This window comes from Chrysemys picta, chromosome 11 (genome assembly GCF_011386835.1).
Source record: "Chrysemys picta bellii isolate R12L10 chromosome 11, ASM1138683v2, whole genome shotgun sequence".
Classification (NCBI taxonomy): domain Eukaryota; kingdom Metazoa; phylum Chordata; order Testudines; family Emydidae; genus Chrysemys; species Chrysemys picta.
Genome location: NC_088801.1, coordinates 31732705 through 31753968, shown reverse-complemented (window position 1 = coordinate 31753968; position 21264 = coordinate 31732705). Strand labels below are relative to the sequence as shown.

At 39.2% G+C, this 21264-nt stretch overlaps 1 protein-coding gene across 12 annotated transcripts in view; it reads left to right on the top strand.

Annotated features, from left to right (window-relative positions):
- The window catches only part of WDSUB1 (WD repeat, sterile alpha motif and U-box domain containing 1), a 58959-nt gene extending 40450 nt beyond the window's left edge, over positions 1–18509 (top strand). For all 12 annotated transcript variants that reach the window (XR_010591291.1, XR_010591292.1, XM_005311226.5 and 9 more), the window contains 2 exons: positions 10590–10730; positions 17441–18509. Coding sequence is in view for 10 of the 12 variants with exons in the window: in XM_005311226.5 (XP_005311283.2) it covers positions 10590–10730; positions 17441–17613 (314 nt within the window). In the remaining 2 variants the exon portion in view is untranslated. The remainder of the gene's footprint in view (positions 1–10589; positions 10731–17440) is intronic.
- Positions 18510–21264: the final 2755 nt, after the last annotated feature.

The following is a 21264-nucleotide window of genomic DNA, read 5'->3' as shown; positions in this document are numbered from 1 at the left end:
CTCACTCTTGGTTCTGCCTTCCTTTAGAATCTACTCTCTTCTCTCCAAGGTGCCCAACAGCAGTTGTCCACAAGCCAACAGTGTACATCCAGTTCCAGTTATTTCAAAGGGGCACCATCAACTTGAAAATCACATTTCTGTGAGGGAGTGGTCTGCCTGCCACAGTTAGTAACACCTAAGATTATTAAAGCTGAAAGAAGTCAGCCAAAAAAAAAATTAAAAATTCAGGATGTTTATTTTGTGCATTTGACAGCAATTTCTGTAGTCATCTTTTCTTTGCTGGAAAGACCCTTTGAACATCAACAAGGGAGTAGAAAAACATAGTTTTTAAATAAAGGAAATATCAGGATATCTGTTTAAACAGTGCTCTATCAGGAAATGGATATGAAAAAATTAGCCAATTTTAAAATCATTCAGGTTGATAGTATCCCTTTAAATAAGAGTCAGTGGCTTGATGTTCCAAAATGCTGTATGCTCACAAGTCCCATTGACATCACTTCTGAACATTAGGCCACAAATTTATTTGGCATAGGATAGAAAATAAAATTCATTCACAATTACTCATTTTTTTTATTTTATCTAACCAGAATTACAATAAAAGTACCTCTTTTTTCTTATATGCGATGGGCTCACAACTTGGATTGCAAAGTACGAAAGTGTTGCAAAGATCATAAATAAAGAAAGTTTCTCTCAGCCTAAAAGCTTTTAGGACTTCTCCCAGCCTGTCCAACTTACAGTTTAAGCATGTCTCTAGTAATCTGTGTGTATCCTGTCTCAAGTTGGCTGGGTGTCTCCTTTTTCACTCCTTGGTATCCACTTCCCTTTGATCTGTAAATGCAGCATTTACCAGATTCAGATAACCAGTTGTGAAGGGGCCACATTGTCCTTTTAGCCCTTACACAGTAATTCAGTGTGTTTATTCCTGCAGTTCAGACATGGTTAATAATTGATATATAATATAGGTGTTTTTCCTTATATTGTTTTCTGTTAGTTTCTTACATCTTTAGTCTTTACTTGAGTACTGATTTGCATTTGATAAAAAGGGCTTCTTCGCTTCCCTGCAAAGGCATTTAATCGAAGAGAATGCAACCAGCAGAGGTTCACATAACATTTCATTAGCCCCTCTGATTGTTTTTGACACCTCTTTGAAAGAGTGCTTTATTACCATGCAAATAGAACTAGCCTCTGTTCCCAGACTAATTGTCATCTAACATAATATAAAGAACACAGTGATACATTTCACAAGTTTTTGGACAGCAAGATACTGACCATCACAGACATGTTTTCTAGTAAAATATAGGCTCATATTCAAACAAGGTGCAGAAAATTTGCATTTTTTGCAAACATCGTTGCCTGTTCATTGCAGCTATATGATGAGGACAAGCTTAGAAAAAAGATAGCAGGAATAAGCAGTATATTCTTCTCATATCACCAGCCCAGAATAGAAGAGATGTTTTCACCCAGTAGACAGGTCAATCAGAGTTCCTTATCTCTCTCCAGTTTTCCAAGAGTTTAGACAAGTTCTGCTTTGCCGAAAAAAGCAACATGGTGAATCTTGATGAAAAGTGGTATAAAAGGGCTTCAGATGACACATCCCCAGCACAACCAAAACTTTTCCCTGCATAGGACTTGGAATACCTCTTCAGAGAGGTGTAACAGGTATTGGAGCTCAAAACAGAGGAAATCTCATAGGTTCAGCCTCCTAGACTGTAGCATTCCTTGGCCAGTTGGTACAATTTGTGGATTGTTTTGAGATAACAGGTTTTGCATCCAGCTGAGATCAAGAATCTTTGATGATGTCTCCTATGCCTGAATGGTACATTATATCAACTAATAAAGGAGTTTCTGTATCTTGAGCAGGAAAAATAAGGAGCATCAAAAGTGCATCTGTGGCATGAAAATTACTTGGTTTAAAAAACAAAAAAAAGTCTTTTCATCCACCAGTGTTACCCATCTAGCCGGAGAACAGCAGCAAAGTGGACTGGCCCAGTCACTGGAATTTTCTCCTACAATAGTGGTTGTTGAACCCCAGGATTCTTCATTGTTTTCAAGACTTGGAGTTCTTTCAACATGGATCTGTTTGCAATGGGGAAGCAAGCTCAAGAAATGTTGCAGTCAGTTAAGGAAGTAAGGTCCTGGAAAACAGGGATTTTTCCATTCTGTGCATAAACACTTGGAGTATACATGTCTTCCTCGATCCTTCATCACTAAGGTGCCAGGAAAAGTGATAGAGGATGTGACGAGTGATTCTTTCCATGTTCCATGAGGACCAGAACATTTACCTTTTCTCCTTTTACCTGAATCCATCCTTGGACACAGTCAATCTTTGGCACATGCCGGACTTGGTCAGCATTTTATATTACTGGCACCCAGGAATTTAGGTCAGTCAATAGGACAGAGCTGGTAGTGCCACCATAGAGTTAAAGTTGTCTGACACTTCCAGTTATAAGAACCTGTTTTCAGTTTCATATCACTCTGCCAAACTTTAACCATTCAGGCTGAAATTTTCCATGCCAAGTTTCAGCAAAAATGGTTCAGCCATTTCCAAGAAATGCAATTAAGGAAAAATACTTTGCCCATGTTAAAATATTTCTCATAACCATTCCATTTAGAAACTCTAGCACAGGGATTCTCAAACTGGGGGTTGAGACCCTTCCGGGGGGTCGCAATGTTATTACAGCCTCCACACCAAACCCTGCTTTGCCTCCAGCATGTATAATGGTGTTAAATATATAAAAAAGTGTTTTTAATTTATAAGGGGGGGTCGCACTCAGAGACTTGCTGTGTGAAAGGGGTCACCAGTACAAAAGTTTGAGAACCACTGTTCTAGCACCTTCATGCTTTGAAGCAATGACTTGAAATTGGGCAGAAGGGTTGTTTTGTTTCAGGAATATGCCTATGGGTGATCCCATGAAAAATTGCGCAAATTTGGCCAAGTTATCTCAAAAAATCAATTTGCATATGCTCAGCAGAGACTTGTTAGTGCATGGCAGGTAAATTCTATAAAAATTTCATCAGCACTGAGCATGCTGGAGCCCGTGATTTCAGTGGTCTGAGCTGGACTTTTCTTGCAGTTGCTGCTTCCAGTTACTGTGGGCTGCTGTGGCACTGTGGATCTGAGTTGTCTCTCCTGAGCTCTCAATCATAGAATCATAGAATATCAGGGTTGGACGGGACCTCAGGAGGTCATCTAGTCCAACCCCCTGCTCAAAGCAGGACTAATCCCCAGACAGATTTTTGCCCCAAATCCCTAAATGGCCCCCTCAGGGATTGAACTCACAATCCTGGGTTTAGCAAGCCAATGCTCCATTGCTGGTTCCCAGACAGTGTTGAGGAGGAATGTCCCCTCTGCATTTGGGTTGGGTAAGAGCTGACCCTGGAAGGGATGGGGATTAAGAGAGTATATTGAGATAAGGAACCAGCAATGAAACTTGGACTGGCTAGGCAAGGAGTTTTGGGGGGCATTGGGAGACAGGATGAGAGGGAGACTGTGACTGGCTAGGCAAGGAGACTGTGACATGGTGCCAGAGTGGAGAATTGAGATGAGGACCCTGGGGAGAGAGTTTAGAACGAGAAACAGGGGTGGAGGGAAAGTGAAGTCAGGGAGCCCATAGAGGAAGACTGGTATGAGGAGCTGGGGTGAGTGTGGGTGGGTGGGTAGTTAGGTTGGTAGACTGGGATTAGTTAAGCAATGAGACAGGGACTAGACCAAAGAGCTGTGGGGCAGGAGTGGGGAGGAGACAGGACTGGCACACAGGATGGGGCAGAAGGGGGTCAGGTTTGAGGTAAATGGGGGCTGAAAGGTCTATAGCCTCTAGAGCACATGCCTTTCAGAACCTGGAATGGAAAGCAAGATTCCTCAGTCTCAACATTCATGTGCTGTTAGCAAGTATCTGTGAAACCCATTGCAAAGTATGTATCTCATTCCTCTCTACTGCTGGTCCATGTAGACAAAGACAGCCTACTACTGCTATCAGTTATTCCACTACGGTTCATGGGAGTATGTCATCACATGATGGAATTTTTTTTTTCAGTTTACTTTTTTTTAAAACTAGAAAAATTACATCAAAAATATGTCCTATGGAATGAAATAGTTTGTGACAATATAATCATAGACTAATGTAATGCAAATACATAAGGAGACCAAATGAAGGTTGCACAGAAAAACTTAATTCTGGCATTTTCTAATTTTTGAATGCTCGACTTTGCAACCTTAATGTTGTTTTAATGTTCTGTGAATTGTGCTTAATTTTACTGTGGCAAAATCATCTCCATAATAATCATCCTTCTGTCTCCGTCATACGTTTATCAGGCTCTGTAGACTAGATTTTAGTGCCTCCTTGAATGTGGGTAGCTCAATAAGTTTTGATTGGAGCTTAACTAGGAGAGGGCTTTTGAGGAGGCAACTGGGATGACATCATCCTGCTTGACAGGAATTTAGGAAAACCTGTCAGTGTGTTCTAGATTGGGCAAAGATGGTTATAAAAAAATCTGATTTATAGGTATGGAAGTAAAAAAAAAAAAAAAAAAAATTACGATGTTTTGCTTTGCTTTGTTGTTGTTTTTCTCAGTCAATTCCCAATTCACCTTCAGGCTTATTGCAATATTAACATGCAAAAGACCCTCTAAGAATAAGCAGGAATTTATTATCATATTTCCATCCTTGTGTTACATGTCATATAAACCTTATTAAAGAAATGTGGGGCAATTTTGCTTCTAATTTTTCTTACTCTCTGGCATCTGCTGTCATTTCTGATTAAAATGACTCCCACAACAGTGTGACTGAGTTTGAATCCTCTAGCATACATTGTCTGAGACAGTTGATTAATTGTACAGTAAAGCAGGAAGCACTGGTGTGTTAAAAGCATGTTGGCAGATCATGATAGTTTTGCATGACAGTCTACAGATAAAGTACAGTAGTTAGACTGAACAGTTTGCATAGCAAACCTTTACTCCAGTAACAAAGATTGAAAATTATATCAGGCTAAGAACTATCATTTGCTATATTCAGTACTCTCCCATTGCTGGAAACCCAGTGACAGATTCAATACCAGCTTCAAACCAACAGGCAAAAAAAAGAAAGCTTTATGCTATTGCTAAATTGGGAGTCTCCTGGCATCTAGGATTCATTTCCAGCACTGACAGGCCATAAGGTTATAACCAGATGGGTTATAGGACTGTAAAATCAAGTAATTCTGATTACCATCTTGCATTTTTTCTTTACAGTTAGGTTGGAATTGAATGGCTGCTATCTCAACAAACACCAGAGCTACCGATTGATTCACAGCCCCAGTATATCCTTTCTAAATTGGGAACAATAGTTCTCAATGGGGATTGCTCACAGGGTAAAGGGATGGATCACTTGATGATTACCTGTTCTGTTCATTCCCTCTGGGGTACCTGGCATTGGCCACTGTCAGAAGACAGGCTACTGGGCTAAATGGACCTTTGGTCTGATCCAGTATGGCCATTCTTATGTTCTTACGTTAATCAGTTAATGTTAGTGCATTACAATTGTATTGCTCTAAAAATTCCCAGAATACACACACTGTAGTCCTGCGTCTGGAGGCTAGTCATCCCCTTAAGTCTCCAGCATTGTTAGAGAACTGTCCCTTGAAAAACATCCCACTGTTTGGCAGTTATGCATGGACCCAGACTCAAACAGATGGGCTCCACTTCTGCAGCAGGAGGCTGGTGATGACTTAAAATTCCCACATACCATCTTTATATAAAAGGAGTCAATTAAATCTAGGAATCCCTGGAAAAAAAATTTAATCAACCATTCCCAAAAGTCTAAGGCCCTCCCTTTTTCATAGTGATGGATAGCAGTTATTTATGGGGGTGGGGGGGAGATATTTTTGTGGGGAGGGTTAGATTTTGCAGTTGCATCCAGTGAGCTGTTCTACTTTCCGTCTTAGTAGAGCAAGCAGTATATGAACCAGGCAGAGAATTTGCAGTAATGTATTCATGTAATTTAGAAATCCCAACTGCAGGCACTAATTATGTGTCAAAGTTTTCACTAGAAAAGGACAACTATGACTAAACGAATATACATTTTGATCATACATTTATGAAAAAAGAGTTAATTGTCTGAATTGTGCTTTATTTTTTCATATAAAATGGTGTTTCGTCTGTGGAAGGAGGCTGCATGTATACTGTCAGAATTATTTTCCTTGTGGGTACTACTTTTTTTTGGTTTAAATCAAATATATATTTGATACTCTTGGTTCATTCACTAAGATTTCTACATGAAGCCTGTTTTGTTCTGGTAGTGGGACTAAGTGTATGCAATTTTAATGTAGTACTTTATGTAGTATAATAACAATACTGCAGTTCTGTGCTAGTTTGCAAAGACCCGGATCACTATATTAGTTTTCTTTCCTTGTAAATCAGAAGGAGAATAAACTGACTCTCAGCCAAACATGAAAATAAATACAATTGTTTCTACTTTCCTGTATTATCTCTTTTATAAGTAATGCTTGGTTCCTGTTATTTAGCATTCAGTAGTATAGGTTGATTCCCATCTCAAACTGGCCCAGGATGCCATCGCCCATTTGTAAAATGTTCAAATAGGTGCCTTTGTGCTTTCTTCCATGCTGCCCCTCGCGCTTGGGAGAAGCTCTCCATAAGTATCTGCAAAATGTACTCAATATCCTCTGTCAAAACAATGCTTAGGCCGCTGGTGTGCTGAAACCATTGCCTGTCATGCTGGCCAGTATTCTCATTGTTTCCTTGTACTTCCCTGACAGACTATATCCATCTGTTGTCTCTTGTCTTATATTTAGATTGTAAGCTCTTCAGAGCAGGGACTGTCTTTTTGTTCTGTTTGTACAGTACCTAGCACAATGGGTTCTAGTTCATGACTGGGGCTCCTAGGCTTTACAATAGTACTACTGCTACTAATAGAAAATCCTAATGAAATACATCATATGAATCGCTGTATACATACTCAATATGAATATCTATAAAAAGAATTAACCATGGGGGGGGGGGGGGAAGAGGGTTAGTTTTAAGAACTCCATACAGTGACTCTATCTGCATGGTTATTAAAGGGATTAAGCTCTCTTTTTTGTCCAAGGGAGAGGCCAGCAGAAGAGGTGGCACTGTCTGTGGTTCTTTTGTGTTGAAGAGCTGCTGGACAAAAGGAAAGCTAATGACTAAGTCCACCTAACTTATCACATGCGCTTCAGGGCAGATGACTTCAGCTAAGGGTTTCCCAGGTATATAGGTGCCTAATAAGATTTTCTAAAGCGCCTAACTCCCAGCCATGAAAATCAGTCCGTAAGTGTCTGTTTGTTTTGAAAATGAGATTTAGGCACCTAAGTCACATTAAGTGCTTTTGAAAATTTTACCCTTTATGATGTAAGATCACATGGGAGAGGCCTCCTTCTCTTGTCCTAAGCTGAATAAACCTTGGGATGGGTCCCATACAATTCTTACGCAAATAAATGATGTGGAATATAGAATTTAGTTGTATCCCAGGACAAAGACCAATGTTATCCATAGAGATCATCTAACGGAGACAGAATATCATCATGGCCAACCCCAGAAACTGAGCACAGCTGTGGAAACTGAGACTGAAAAAGTTGTGACTAACGCTGTCAAGTTATTTAAAAAAATTAATCGCGCAATTAATTGCACTGTTAAACAATAATAGAATACCATTTATTTAAATATTTTTGGATGTTTTTCTACATTTTCAAATATATTGATTTCAATTACAACACAATACAAAGTGTACAGTGCTCACTTTATATTTATTTTTATTACAAATATTTGCACAGTAAAAAATAAAAGAAATAGCATTTTTCAGTTCACCTAATACAAATACTGTAGTGCAATCTCTTTATCATGAAAGTTGAACTTACAAATGTAAAAAAAAAAAAAACTGCATTCAAAAATAGAACAATGTAAAACTTTTACAGCTTACAAGTCCACTCAGTCCTATTTCTTGTTCAGCCAATTGGTAAGACAAACAAATTTGTTTACATTTGCAGGAGATAATGCTGCCCACTTCTTGTTCACAGTTTCACCTGAAAGTGAGAACAGGTGTTCGCATGGCACTATTGTAGCCAGTGTCGCAAGATATTTACATGCCAGATGCGCTAAAGATTCATATGTCCCTTCATGCTTCAGTCACCATTCCAGAGGACATGCGTTCATGCTGATGATGGGTTCTGCTCAATAACCATCCAAAGCAGTGCGGACCGACGCATGTTCATTTTCATTATCTGAGTCAGATGCCACCAGCAGAAGGTTGATTTTCTTTTTTCTTAGTTCGGGTTCTGTAGTTTCCGCATCTGAGTGTTGCTCTTTTAAGACTTCTGAAAGCAAGCTCCACACCTCATCCCTCTCAGATTTTGGAAGGCACTTCAGATTCTTAAATCTTGGATTGAGTGCTGTAGCTATCTTTAGAAATCTCACATTGGTATCTCCTTTGCGTTTTGTCAGATCTGCTGTGAAAGTGTTCTTAAAATGAACATGTGCTGAGTCATCATCTGAGATTACCATAACGTGAAATATATGACAGAATGCGGGTAAAATAGAGCTGGAGACATAAAATTCTCCCCTGAGGAGTTCAGTCACAAATTTAATTAACGGATATTTTTTTAACGAATGTCAACAGCATGGAAGCATGTTCTCTGGAATGGTGGCCAAAGCATGATGGGGCATACGAATGTTTAGCATATCTGGCACGTAAATACCTTGCAATGCTGGCTACAAAAGTCCCATGCAAACTCCTGTTCTCACTTTCTGGTGACATTTTAAATAAGAAGTGGGCAGCACTATCTCCTGTAAAGGTAAACAAACTTGTTTGCCTTAGCGATTGGCTGGATGAGAAGTAGAACTGAGTGGACTTGTAGGCTCTAAAGTTTTGCCTTGTTTTATTTTTGAATGCAGTTATGTGTAAAAAAACAAAATCTACATTTGTAAGTTGCACTTTCATGATAAAGAGATTGCACTACAGTACCTGTATGAGGTGAATTGAAAAATACTGTTTCTTTTGTTTATCATTTTTACAATGCAAATACTTGTAATCAAAAATAATATAAAGTGAGCAGTGTACATTTTGTATTCGGTGTTGTAATTGAAATCAATATATTTTAAAATGTAGAAAAATATCCAAAATTTTATAACAAATTTTAATTGGTATTAATTTTTTTAACACGATTAATTTTTTTAAGTTAATTGCGTGAGTTAACTGCAATTAATTCACAGCCCTAGTTTTGACAGTAACAGATATCATCTTAGACCAGGAGGAGCAAGGTTGGTCACACTGCTTCACCTAGCAGACGCCACAGCGGCAAATCACACATGGCAGGAGTCAAAGTGGCCACTCTCTGTTTCCTGAGAGGAAATGATTAAAGGAGAAAAAGGCTTTATAAAGGCCTGAATGGGAATGAAGTGGATTTTGGAAATGACAGTATGTGAAATCCTGAGAAGAAAATGCTGTATTTATGCAACAGTACTTAAACCTAGAATATTAAATTACTTTGTCTTGTTCTGATTTGGGGGATATCCCGTTTTGGTGCCGTTGCAGATGTCTGTGAATTTGCCTTTCTGTCAGAAAAGATGAAACGACCTGAAAATGAGGCTATTATAGCAAATCTGTTAATGATATGTATGTATTAAACGCCATAGAAACAGTTGAGGGTCTAGCTTAAAGGACTACTCCTACAGTAATCACGCAGATGGTCATTAAGGGAATCATAAGAGACAAGCACTCCTTTATTCCGACAGGGACTAGCAAAGAGCCAGCTCCCGTCAAACTGTCAGAGGTTCCTTCCTGTTGCAAAGCAGCTGCATAAAGGGGGATGGGATTAACCCTACCCAGGCTCACCTAATTCGTCAAAGGGTATGTCTACACTGCATCTGGGAGCAAACTTCCCAGCCCAAGTAGACAGACTTGCACTAGCCTCAGCTCAAGCTAGTTCACTAAAAATAGCACTGTGGATCTTGCAGCTCCAGTAAGTATACAGGATAGCTCAGATCCAGAGGGTTCGCTGGGTTTGAGAACCTGAGTTGCTTTCTGAGCCACAATGTCCACACTGCTGTTTTTAGTGCACTAGCTCAAACCAAGCTAGTGCAAGTCTGTCTACCCTGGCAGTGCTCCTAGCTGCAGTGTAGACATAGCCGTAATGCAGTCCAGTGCGTGACTTCAGGCATGGGCTTGTCTACACTAGAATCATGTTAAACATGTGTTAACTCATGCTATGTTAAACATGACGTAGCACTTTGGACTGTCATGTTTAACATCAGCTGTCAGTTGGTCAAGGTTACCCCGATACTCTGTCTAGATTAGGAAAGTAGGTGACGTTTTAAAATACTCTGGGAAACAAGTTTTGTTCAATGTATTTTTGAACACTACTTGGTATATAGTGTAGATGGCCTTTTTTGCCTTAAAAATCATGTTAATTGGTCTCTGTCAACCATGAGGAAAAAGTTAGAAATGGTGTATTTACAGAGCTCCTGAAATGTCTTCCAGTTTGCACCAGAAGCAATCTCTCTGCCTGATGATGTGTTTGTGTTTCAGAGGTTAATGTTCTTGAAATATGTTCCAAGGGTTCTAATCTACCATCCATTTTCAGAATCTCTAGGTTTACGCAGTAAAGTCTTCCGGAAGATTGAGGAGCTGAGGAGCAATGTGGATTCTGTTTCTCTTGGTATTCCTGATGAATTCTTATGTCCTATAACTAGGGAGCTTATGAAGGAGCCTGTCATTGCAGCAGGTATGTCTATGAGCTACTTCAAGTTTATTAAATAAAATTGTTCAGGTGTAAAGATGAATACTGGGGAACTGTTAATCAATATACACCTCTACCTCGATAGAACGCTGTCCTCGGAAGCCAAAAAATCTTACCACGTTATAGGTGAAACCGCGTTATATCGAACTTGCTTTGATCCACCGGAGTGCACAGCCCCACCCCGCTGGAGCGCTGTTTTACCACGTTATATCCGAATTTGTGTTATATCGGGTCGCGTTATATTGGGGTAGAGGTGTATATCTTAAAGAATGCTAAGTACATGCATTCTGAATTCCTGGTATCCTTAAGTGTATTCAAATTCCATCAAGGTAAAAATTAAATTTGTTTCTGCTCTTTTGAATATTTGGCTTGTGAAATCATGCTTCTGATATTGAGATGCATAAAATTTTGTAATGGGCATCTATTTTGTGCCTATGCAAACTCGGTAATTACAAGACTAATTACGCAGTTGTTTTGCACAAATGTAGGAAATGTGCAAATACAAGAGCAAACCCCTTTAAAAACCTGGCATTGTATGTCTATCAGTAAAAATAGAGATGATATATGAAATGTATTATGTCACCTAAAAAGCTTGGATGGAACTAGAACCCCAAATCCCACTGCAATTCAAGGAGATCCTGGATTTATCAGATGCGCTGTATCTGCTAGTAAACGTTTATGCGATTAGGCCCTAAGTACCCAAATGGGGAAGAGCTCATACATCTGTTGCCTTTGCAACTGTAACTCAGCTACTTTGTGCATCTGTAACTCAGCCATAATGATAGTCTTTTATTTCCAAGATCACATGCTGTTTTTTCCATAGGACTCCTGTCTCATACAGTGCACAAGATAGACCTGCTGTGGGGGATGAGTCAGGATTGTGCGCTGAAGATAATTCTTATCTGTAGCACCACTTCTTCATTTGTTGCAGAAGTTGGAAGGTGTGTAGTGAATAAGACGGGGGACTACAGGAAGAGAAAGGATAGCATCATTGTTAAAACAGTTGAACCTTGCCCTGGGGAATTTGTTCTATCCCTATCTTTGACACAGAGTTCCTGTGTGATGCTAGGCAAATCACTTAAACCAAACTTTTCACTGATTTGTGTGCTCCTCATTTCCTGTGTCCCTGACTTGAGACCCTGGTTCTGATTTGCAGAAGCATTGAGCACTTATAGCTGCAACTGAAGTCAACGGAAACCGTGCTTGACTGTATAAAGTGCTGTATAATGCTAAGCATTCTGAAAAATCAGATCCTAGGCATCTCAGATTAGGGACCCAAAATTAGTGGATTATTTTGACCTTAATCTCTCTCTGCCTCAATCCTCACATATAAAATGGATAACACCCCCTCATCTTAGAGGGTGTTGTGAAAATAAATTAATTTATTATTTGTGAGGCACTCAGATATTGCAATGGTGAGTGCCATAAAAAAAGTCCCTGAGGAAATTAATTTAGTCTCCACAACAGGACTTGATTAGTGGGCAGTAAATAAGTCCTAGGGTTACACATGGAACAATGAAGATAAAAAAAAAAAATAGCTGCTCATTAAGTGAGCACTCTCCATCCTATGCACTAAATGAGGCAGGGGTCCTGTGGAAAAATATGTGATAATGGAATTAAAGGCTGTATCATAATGCATATGCACAAGGGGGCCGAGTTTAGGTTACAGGGGCAATCTCAATTCTGGCATTTCCTAACTTTTGAGTGCTTGGTTCTGCAATCTTAGTTTTTATTTGTAAATTTTATATATAAAGCCCAATCCAACTTTTGTGCACCTCAAGCATCACAAGACTGATGGGTATGCAGGTGACTTTAAAGGGGGGGGCTCGATCACTGTCTATAAGTACCTACATGGGGAAAAATATTTGAAAATGAGCTCTTTAGTATAGCCGACAAAGGTACAATACAACCCAGTGGCTGGAAGTTGAGGCTAGACAAAATCAGACTGGAAATAAGACATTTTTTTTAACAATTAGGTTAACTAGACATTGAAACAGTTTACCAAGGGTCATGGTAGATTCTCCATCACTGACAATTTTTAAATCAAGATTGGATGTTTTCTCTATAAGATATGCTATAGGAATGATTTTGCAGAAGTTCTATGGCCTGCATTAAATAGGAGGTCAGACTACATAAGCATAGTGGGCACTTCTGGCCTTAAAATATGTGAAAGTCTCCTGTGCTCTCGCTGATTCTGGAGTGCTGGTCCAGTCCCCAGCATAATGTAGAACTTCTTGAAGGCTGATTTATATTCTGTAAGCTGCTGGTAAGACATCTGCTGATGGTTGAAGTGTAGAGATGCCTTTGCTACTCCCAAGGCACTGAGGAACAAGGAGAGAGTGGCACTCCTAGGGTACCACATCACCATAGTATTTCCCTACACAAAGGAGTCGGGGTGTTTAAGTTACTTAGGAGTCTAATTTCCATTTTCAAAAGTGACTTATGCACTTTGGACTAGCTTTTGAAAGGTATTTAGGTATCTAACTCCTACTGATTTCTAGGCAATCTGAAAATCCCTATCTGCATCCTTAGGCACCTAAATCCCTTGAAAAATCTGTCAGCACCTAAGTAATTTAGGAGCCTATTGAAAATTTTACCCCACACTTGCTTTACATTGTTAAAAATGGGGGAGGGGGGGACTTTCAAAAATTAGTATAATTTATGCTAGTTGTTACTCTGTGCATTTCACTGAGATTGAAAATGAAACAAGCCTGATCTGTTTATAGTCATTTTTCAGGTTCTAGTTTTTGTGATGTCTTTTAGTGCTGTTCTGTTTGTATTTCCTGTGCTGGAGGAATGTTTAAATTAAGAAAAGTGTGTTAATAAATAAAAATAATATTAATATTTATTAAGATAAATTAAGTTTTGGACTAAACTAAATTGACAATGTTAATTTAAGAGATTTTTAAAATATTATTAAATCTGATATTTGTATTTCACAAAATCTATCTTGTTACAATAAAATGGTGGGTTTTTAAAATGATGATACCCCTTTTATGCAATCTGGTAAAGCACAGCTCTGACTTTCTATTCTGCTTTAGTTTAGTCAGAAGTTCACTTGTAGCTGATGCACTGAAATAATTATATTTTGTGGGATGCATCAATTCTGTTACAGTTGATGTGTGATTAATATTTCAGAACCCCTTTATACTTTCTCTCTCTGACCTCAGAATCAATAATCTAGAGCAGGGGTCGGCAACGTTTGGCACGCGGCCCACCAGGGTAAGCACCCTGGCGGGCCGGGCCAGTTTATTTACCTGCTGACGTGGCAGGTTCGGCTGATCGCGGCCCCCACTGGCCGCGGTTCGCCGTCCCGGGCCAATGGGGGCGGCGGGAAGCAATGAGGGATGTGCTGGCCGCGGCTTCCCGCCGCCCCCATTGGCCTGGAACGGCGAACCGCGGCCAGTGGGGGCCGCGATCGGCCAAACCTGCCACGTCAGCCCGTAAATAAACTGGCCCGGCCCGCCAGGGTGTTTACCCTGGCGAGCCGCGTGCCAAACATTGCCGACCCCTGACCTAGAGTATGCTAAATACAAATATTTTGCTGCATTTCTAACTTAGGGGTAGATTGTAAACAAAATTAATTGCATATGCTTATTGAGGCTCAGTATAATGCCTTATATTTTCTCTAAAATGTTTTATTGTCAGTGTGTACTTTTGGGGAAAATGCGTTTGACTTAAACATAGCTAAGGAACTACATTTGCAGTAAACTCTCAATGCATACATGAATTTTTAAAAGGAGCTGAGTGAGCAGTGTTGTTAAAATGCAGATTGTCAATTGCAATTTACTAGCTAGTCACGTCACTGTTTCAGTGCTTCTTATTTATACGTGAAAGGCTATGGGCACAGGGGACTTTGCCTAGCAGCTCTGATGATTCCTTTGACAGCTTTGTGATGAACTTTGCAAAACAATTTTAAAGCCTGTATTGAAATGTAATTAGTGACAGAATAGATCTGCTGAGAATCCCTGCTTTCTTCACTTATCAAATGCTCAAGGGGACATATTTGTTCACCAATAGACAATAATGTTAATTCTTCCACAGAATCACTTTGTTTTATTATAATATTTTTAATTCCATGGAAAGCTGATTGCTCATTTAAAAAAAATTCTCGAGAGAAATACTAAGAATAAAATTAATGCTATCTGAACTTGGTTTCACGTAACATTTTATTTCAGAGAGTTGCTCACATTGAGATTTCATGTATGTATTCTACATAGTATTTTAGACTAGGTGAAAAGTTTAAAAACAATAGTACTAGTTTTGCTAGCAAGCAAAATGATTGATGGTTTAACTGTAGCTCAATCACAGAGAAAGTGAATTCAGACCAGTAATAGTCAGTGATAACAATGCTTAGGAGTTGCTTTGCTACCCATGGGAAGATTATGATGGGCTCTGCTTTTGTAGTTCCTATTATGTGGGAGAAAGAGGGAAAGTCAAGATTAAAATTTAAAAACGGCCATTAAGAGAAGCTTTTTATCTTGGATGGCTAACTACATTTTGTTGCATCCCTGCTGGGAGCAATTTCTAGTTTTTCTATAACTATTTACATGTTGGGAGTTTAGCTATCCAGGACGGATAAGGAGAATATGCTATTTCTATAGGGGATGCCTTGTGTATAGTAAAACCTGATTAAATCACTAATTGAAGGACAGATAAAATGTGGTCTTTTAAGTAAGACGGCCTCTCATAAAGGAGGCCGAGAACATTTATTTGACAGGTTGAAGGGAATCCAGTAAAAGATTAAATCAAATTTACTAAATCTACTAAAATGTGTCATTGTTTAGAAAGCATTTTACAAACACGTTTTTGTAAAATACTTGGAATACAGATACTTTAATAAAAGCAATTTTTTGATGCATAAATGGTCACTGGTAGCTAAATATTGATTTGTCTGGTGGTAATCCCTAGACAGAGGTGACATAAAAGTGTAGGGTGAAATCTTGGCCCCATTGAAGTGAGTGGGAGTTTTGCCATTGACTTCAGTGGGCCAGGATTTCACACATAATGATTATTATATTTAATTTCTATTTGGTGTTTTAGTATAAAAATTTAAAGCAATACACAGAGAACAATGTCTCCCCTCCACAGATGATGTACTGTACTTGATGGGTGTAATATGTAAATTTATGAATAATGCAGTTGCAGTCCCTTCCATGACTACTTAGTCCAGCGAAGGATTTAGGAAGAATTTGTATGCTTATATTAGACTGTATTTAGTTAGACCTTGTCTACAATAGGAGGGTTCTGTTGATAAAATTATGCTGGTATAGATATACTAGAAAAACTGTCTAGCATAGATACAGTAATATCAATATAAAAATGCTTTTACTGATATAGCTTATAGTTGTTCTCTCCAAATGGCATAAGCTATACAAGTATAAGCAGTTATCCTGATAGAACTATGTATATGCTAGTGCATTTACCAGCATAGCCGTGTCAGTAAAAAATCACACCCCAATCAGTCTAACTATGTCGGTAAACCTTTTACATGTAGACTAGGCCTTAGTTCAAGATGTCAGTGTCCTGTAGCCTCAAGAAAGAATTCTGTTTATATTCATCACAACTAATCCAGGTCTATGCTAGAAATTTTTCTATTTTGAAAAATCAGTCAGGTATGATGTAGTGTGATTTGTGACTGACATAGCTGTGCCAACAAAAGCCTCTACCGTAGGCTGTGCTTTTGCCAGTATAACTTATTTCATATGCGGGAGAGGGGGGGTAATGGAGAGACAGGCGATGCGGGGGGGGGGTATGGAGACACAGGCAACTCGAGTAAGCAAAAGTGCAGTTTTGTTATTATAAGCTGCATCTGCACTAGGAGTACTTTGCCCATATAGTATGCCAGTAAAGTTATCCTGGCAAGGCCTTCCAATGCAGACCTGACCTAAATCCTGTCTGTTTTTCTGTATCACATGGGATGCTACATTGGGCATTGAAGTCTAAAGTGTTTCCTCTGATCTCATGAGAAACAGATTCAGCAGCACTTGAATTATTTTGGGGCAGCCTTTGATCACATTGGGGCTACCATGAGATTCTCTCTTAAGACGGGTTCATTTAATACACATGGGCTTTAATACTGGCATCAGTGAACTGGCTTTGCCATAACTGTAGCCTTTTGTGAAATTTGCAAGAATTTTTTTTATAACTGCACTTGAGCTTCAAATAGGCTTAAATTGTTTTCTATAATTAATGTTAAAATACTTAGTGTCTAACTGCAGTTGACATCATTTTAAAAGTAATCTGCTGCAGTTATATTTGGTGTTGATCTACCAGTACAGTAAGACATGACAGAATTATGCTGGTGGTGTACTTTATTCACTGTAGTTAAAAATCTAAACTGGAATACTTATTCATTTTCATGAAAAAACTGCACCTTTGCTGCAGAAATAAAGGCTCAGATGATAATATAGAACCATATATCCATTCTGTACAGAACATGGAGTGTCGTGAATAAAAAGATGATCTTTTGATTTCCATGTGATCCCATACAATCTGGCAAGTCCCATCCCATGTGATCTGGCAAGTCCTTTAACCTCTGTGTACCAGTTTTCCCATCTGGAAAAAATGCTTCCCTGAATCCCAGGGGGTATTGTTGAAGCTTAATCTTTAGTATCTAAAGTACATTAAGAGCCTTGGATGGACATTCCTATGTTAGTGCAATTTTAACATTTTAATTGTATTTTTCTCTTTAGATGGCTATTCCTATGAAAAAGAGGCAATGGAAAACTGGATCAGCAAAAAGAGACGGTCTAGTCCCATGACAAATCTCCCTCTCCAATCTCTTATACTTACACCAAATAGGACTCTGAAAATGGCCATCAATCGCTGGCTAGAGACTCAGCAGAAATATAATGAAACAACTTAGTCTTGAATACACCAATTGTTCTGTCAAATTAATTGCAATGAAATTGTAGGTAGTGGCAGGAAATAACTATCAGAAATCTTAAAACACTGGAAAGGAAAAAGGTAAGCTTCTGTCCATGATGTCTTTAGTCTGTAACTCACATAGAGTCCCATAAATGCAGAACTTTAAACCAAAAAAATGATTTTGATGCCTAATAAACTATTAGAGTTTCTTTTTAATATTTGAGCTTTAATTACAATATTTTTGTATAAGAAAGTTCAAATGCTAATTGAAAATATGTAGGCTTGGCAGAATTTGATTTTTTTTATTCTTTTATAATTTCATTGGATAATTATGCTTATTTTTAAGCTTTTTTTTTCAGTTTTTATGAATTTAAATTTTGGTGGGTTATACAATAATTATTTAATGACAGTTGATGTTGAGATTCAAAAAGTTAAAGCTTTATAACTGTTAAAACACAAATGGTCAACATCACATGTCACTTATCTCATAGAGCTGGAAGGGACCTTGAAAGGTCATCGAGTCCAGTCCCCTGCCTTCACAGCAGGACCAAGTACTGTCCTTGACAGATTTTTGCCCCAGTTTCCTAAATGGCACCCTCAAGGATTGAACTCACAATCCTTGGTTTAGCAGGCCAATGCTCAAACCACTGAGCTATCTCTCCCTCCAAAATATTCAAAGTGAATATCCTTAAATCAAAATCTAATACATTCTCAAGCACCATTTTTCTTAGTTTGCCTATCTGTAAATTTCAGTTATCAATGGAAATATTTTCATTTGTGTGTGTACAATGAAATTGATGTTTACAGACATTTATTAATTTAAAAAAAAATCTAATCCTTCCAAGCCTGGATATATGTAAACTTGAAAAAATAAAGTTGTCTGTTACAAGTGGCGATACTGTAATGTCTGTTTTTTGAGTGTGTCTCAAAATATCTGATATATTTAACTACTGCAAACAAAATAAGAATGTTAAGGTTGCAAAGTCAACCACTCAAAAGTTAGGAATTGTCAATATTAAGGCTGCTTGTGAAATCTTTATTCAGTCCCTTTGTGCATATGTGAATGATATAGTCTTAAATTACATGATTACATACTATTTTTGACTCATTCAGTGAGTGCATCCCTATTTGTTTCTACCCATCAGAGGAGTGATGTCCTGGAACATCTGGAACAAATTGTGAGGGCAGACAACTTAATTAGTTTTAAAAAAGAGCTGGACAAATTTATGAGTAGGATTGTGTGATGTGGTTGCTTGTAATAGGACAAGGGGCGCAGCTCAACAGCCATGTGTTTCATTTCTAGTTTGTCTTCTGTTCCTAAAGTTCATGCTTCAGGGTTTCAGCTGGTCACCTGCTGGGGTCAGGAAAGGATTCCCTCCCTGTCCCCATCCCCCTATACATTCTCAGGTGTTTTTGTCTTCTTCCCCTGGAGTATCAGGGATGACATGGCTGGCGATGAGATATTGGGCAGAGCGGGCCAGGGCTCTGAGGTTGCACCAACATTCTCTTAGGTGCTTGGCTGTTTGGTTCTTGCTCACATGCTCAGTGTGTAGCTGAGCATCCTATGTGGGGTCAGGGAGGAATTTTCCCCCAGGTCAGATTGACAGGACCTTGGGGGGGGGGGGGTGTTTGCCTTCATCTGCAGTTTGTGGGTGGGGATCACTTGCCAGGATTATCTGGGTATATCTCATTTAATAACTTCCCTGCCATTGCAGGGGCCTCAAGCACTGGTGCGCCTTGATCCTTCTTATTTGCTGCCTATGGCACATGATAGTCTACTCTCCTGTGGGTCTCCTTTACTTTGGTTTCATTTCCATTGCTGGGTTTAGTGTATGGGTTGGGGGCCACTGATGAACAGGTCAAACTAGATGATCTTGTGATCCTTTCTGGCCTTAAACTTTGTGTTCTATGTATGCTCCTGGAGGACTGGGGGTGGTGCCTGCCTTCTCCCCACCTTAGGGCTTTCTGCTTTGAGATACTGAGCTCCTCTTGCACTGCTCTGAACCCTCCTATTCACATATACACTTCCCTGCCCCCACTGCTCCCCTTTCCTGCCTCCCCCCGTTTCTCACTGCTCCACTACCTGACATACCAGGGAAGACCCATATCTGGCCACAGCGCTCTTACTGAAGGAATATTGCGACTCATAGAAACTGTCCTCAAACCACTCACCACACAAAAAGCCAACTTCCTTCAGGATATGACTGACCTCCTCCAAAAACTGCAACATTAACACTATCCTTGCCACCAGGAACGTCACCTCCCTATACCTCAGTTTTCCTCACAATGGCGCTGTCTGCCTGAAATATTTACAAGATAATGGACAACAATCAGATATCCACTCCAAACACATCACCAAAATCCTTCATTTTATCCTCACCGATAAAAATTTTATATTCAACAACATACACTTTGTCCAAACCATGGGAATAGCTATCAGTATCCGGATGGCTCCCTAATATACCAACCTCTTCATGGGCCACCTTGAAGAATTTCTGGACAAATGTACCATGAAACCAGAGGTATACCTGAGATACATGGATGATATTTTTCATCCTCTGGACAGATGACCTAACCTAATTGATACATTTCAAACACAACTTCAGCAACCACTCCCCATCCTTTAAACTCTCCCTAGAAAAGTGATACTCAGACCTCAGTGGCTCAAGAACCAAATTAGCAATCAACGTTACCTATAAGAACCATAATAGTGTGACTTCATAGTTTCATTTACAATAGTATTATATATAGTGATTCTCACAGCAAATAAATAACTTAGTGCCAGTTGACAACTTAATTGGTTAATAACATAGTAAAAGCACTCTGATTGAATTATTAACCACTCTAAGTTATTAACCAATCACACAGTGTTTTAATATGTGCTGCAAAGAGCCATGAGAGACAAATGCTCTTGCTGCTCTAAAACACTCCGGTGCAAGCATCCACTTCCTGGTTTCCATAATCAGCTTCAACAATGGAATCTTGCAGACAACTATATACAAGAAACCAATGGATCACCACACCTACCTTCAAAGATTCAGTAACCACTCCAACCATATCAAGAAAACTATTATCTACAGCCAGGCACTCAGATACTAGAAAATATGCTCAGAAGAGAAAACCTATACTGTAACACACACACAAAACTGCCTTCACCAAAGAAGGACACTCTACCAGAGAAATAGATCACATCATGGAATGGGCCACCCAAATACCCTGGGAGAATCTGCTTCAGTACAGAAATAAAACTCTCTCTGACCATACACCTCTAGCTGTCACCTACCACTCCACATTGGAACCCAGCTGCAGTATCATGCAACAATTACAACCCATACTTGATGGGGACCACATCCTGAAATAACCCCCGAATCTCTCCAAGATCATCATCTGAAGCAAGCTCAAAGGACACACTAACTTAAAGCAGGACCAGACACTGTCAGAACAACAAATGCAAAACCTATAGCCACATCTCCCTGGCTATGATGATCAACACCTCCCCCAACCCACCTTTCAAGATCCATGGGTCCATCACAACACTGTATGTAGTGTACTAAAGCAACTATTGGGGTGACTGGAGATGATCACTATGTTTCCAAATACCTAACAGAAATATGATAAAAGACAAAAACATCCTATCCAGCGTAGGTAA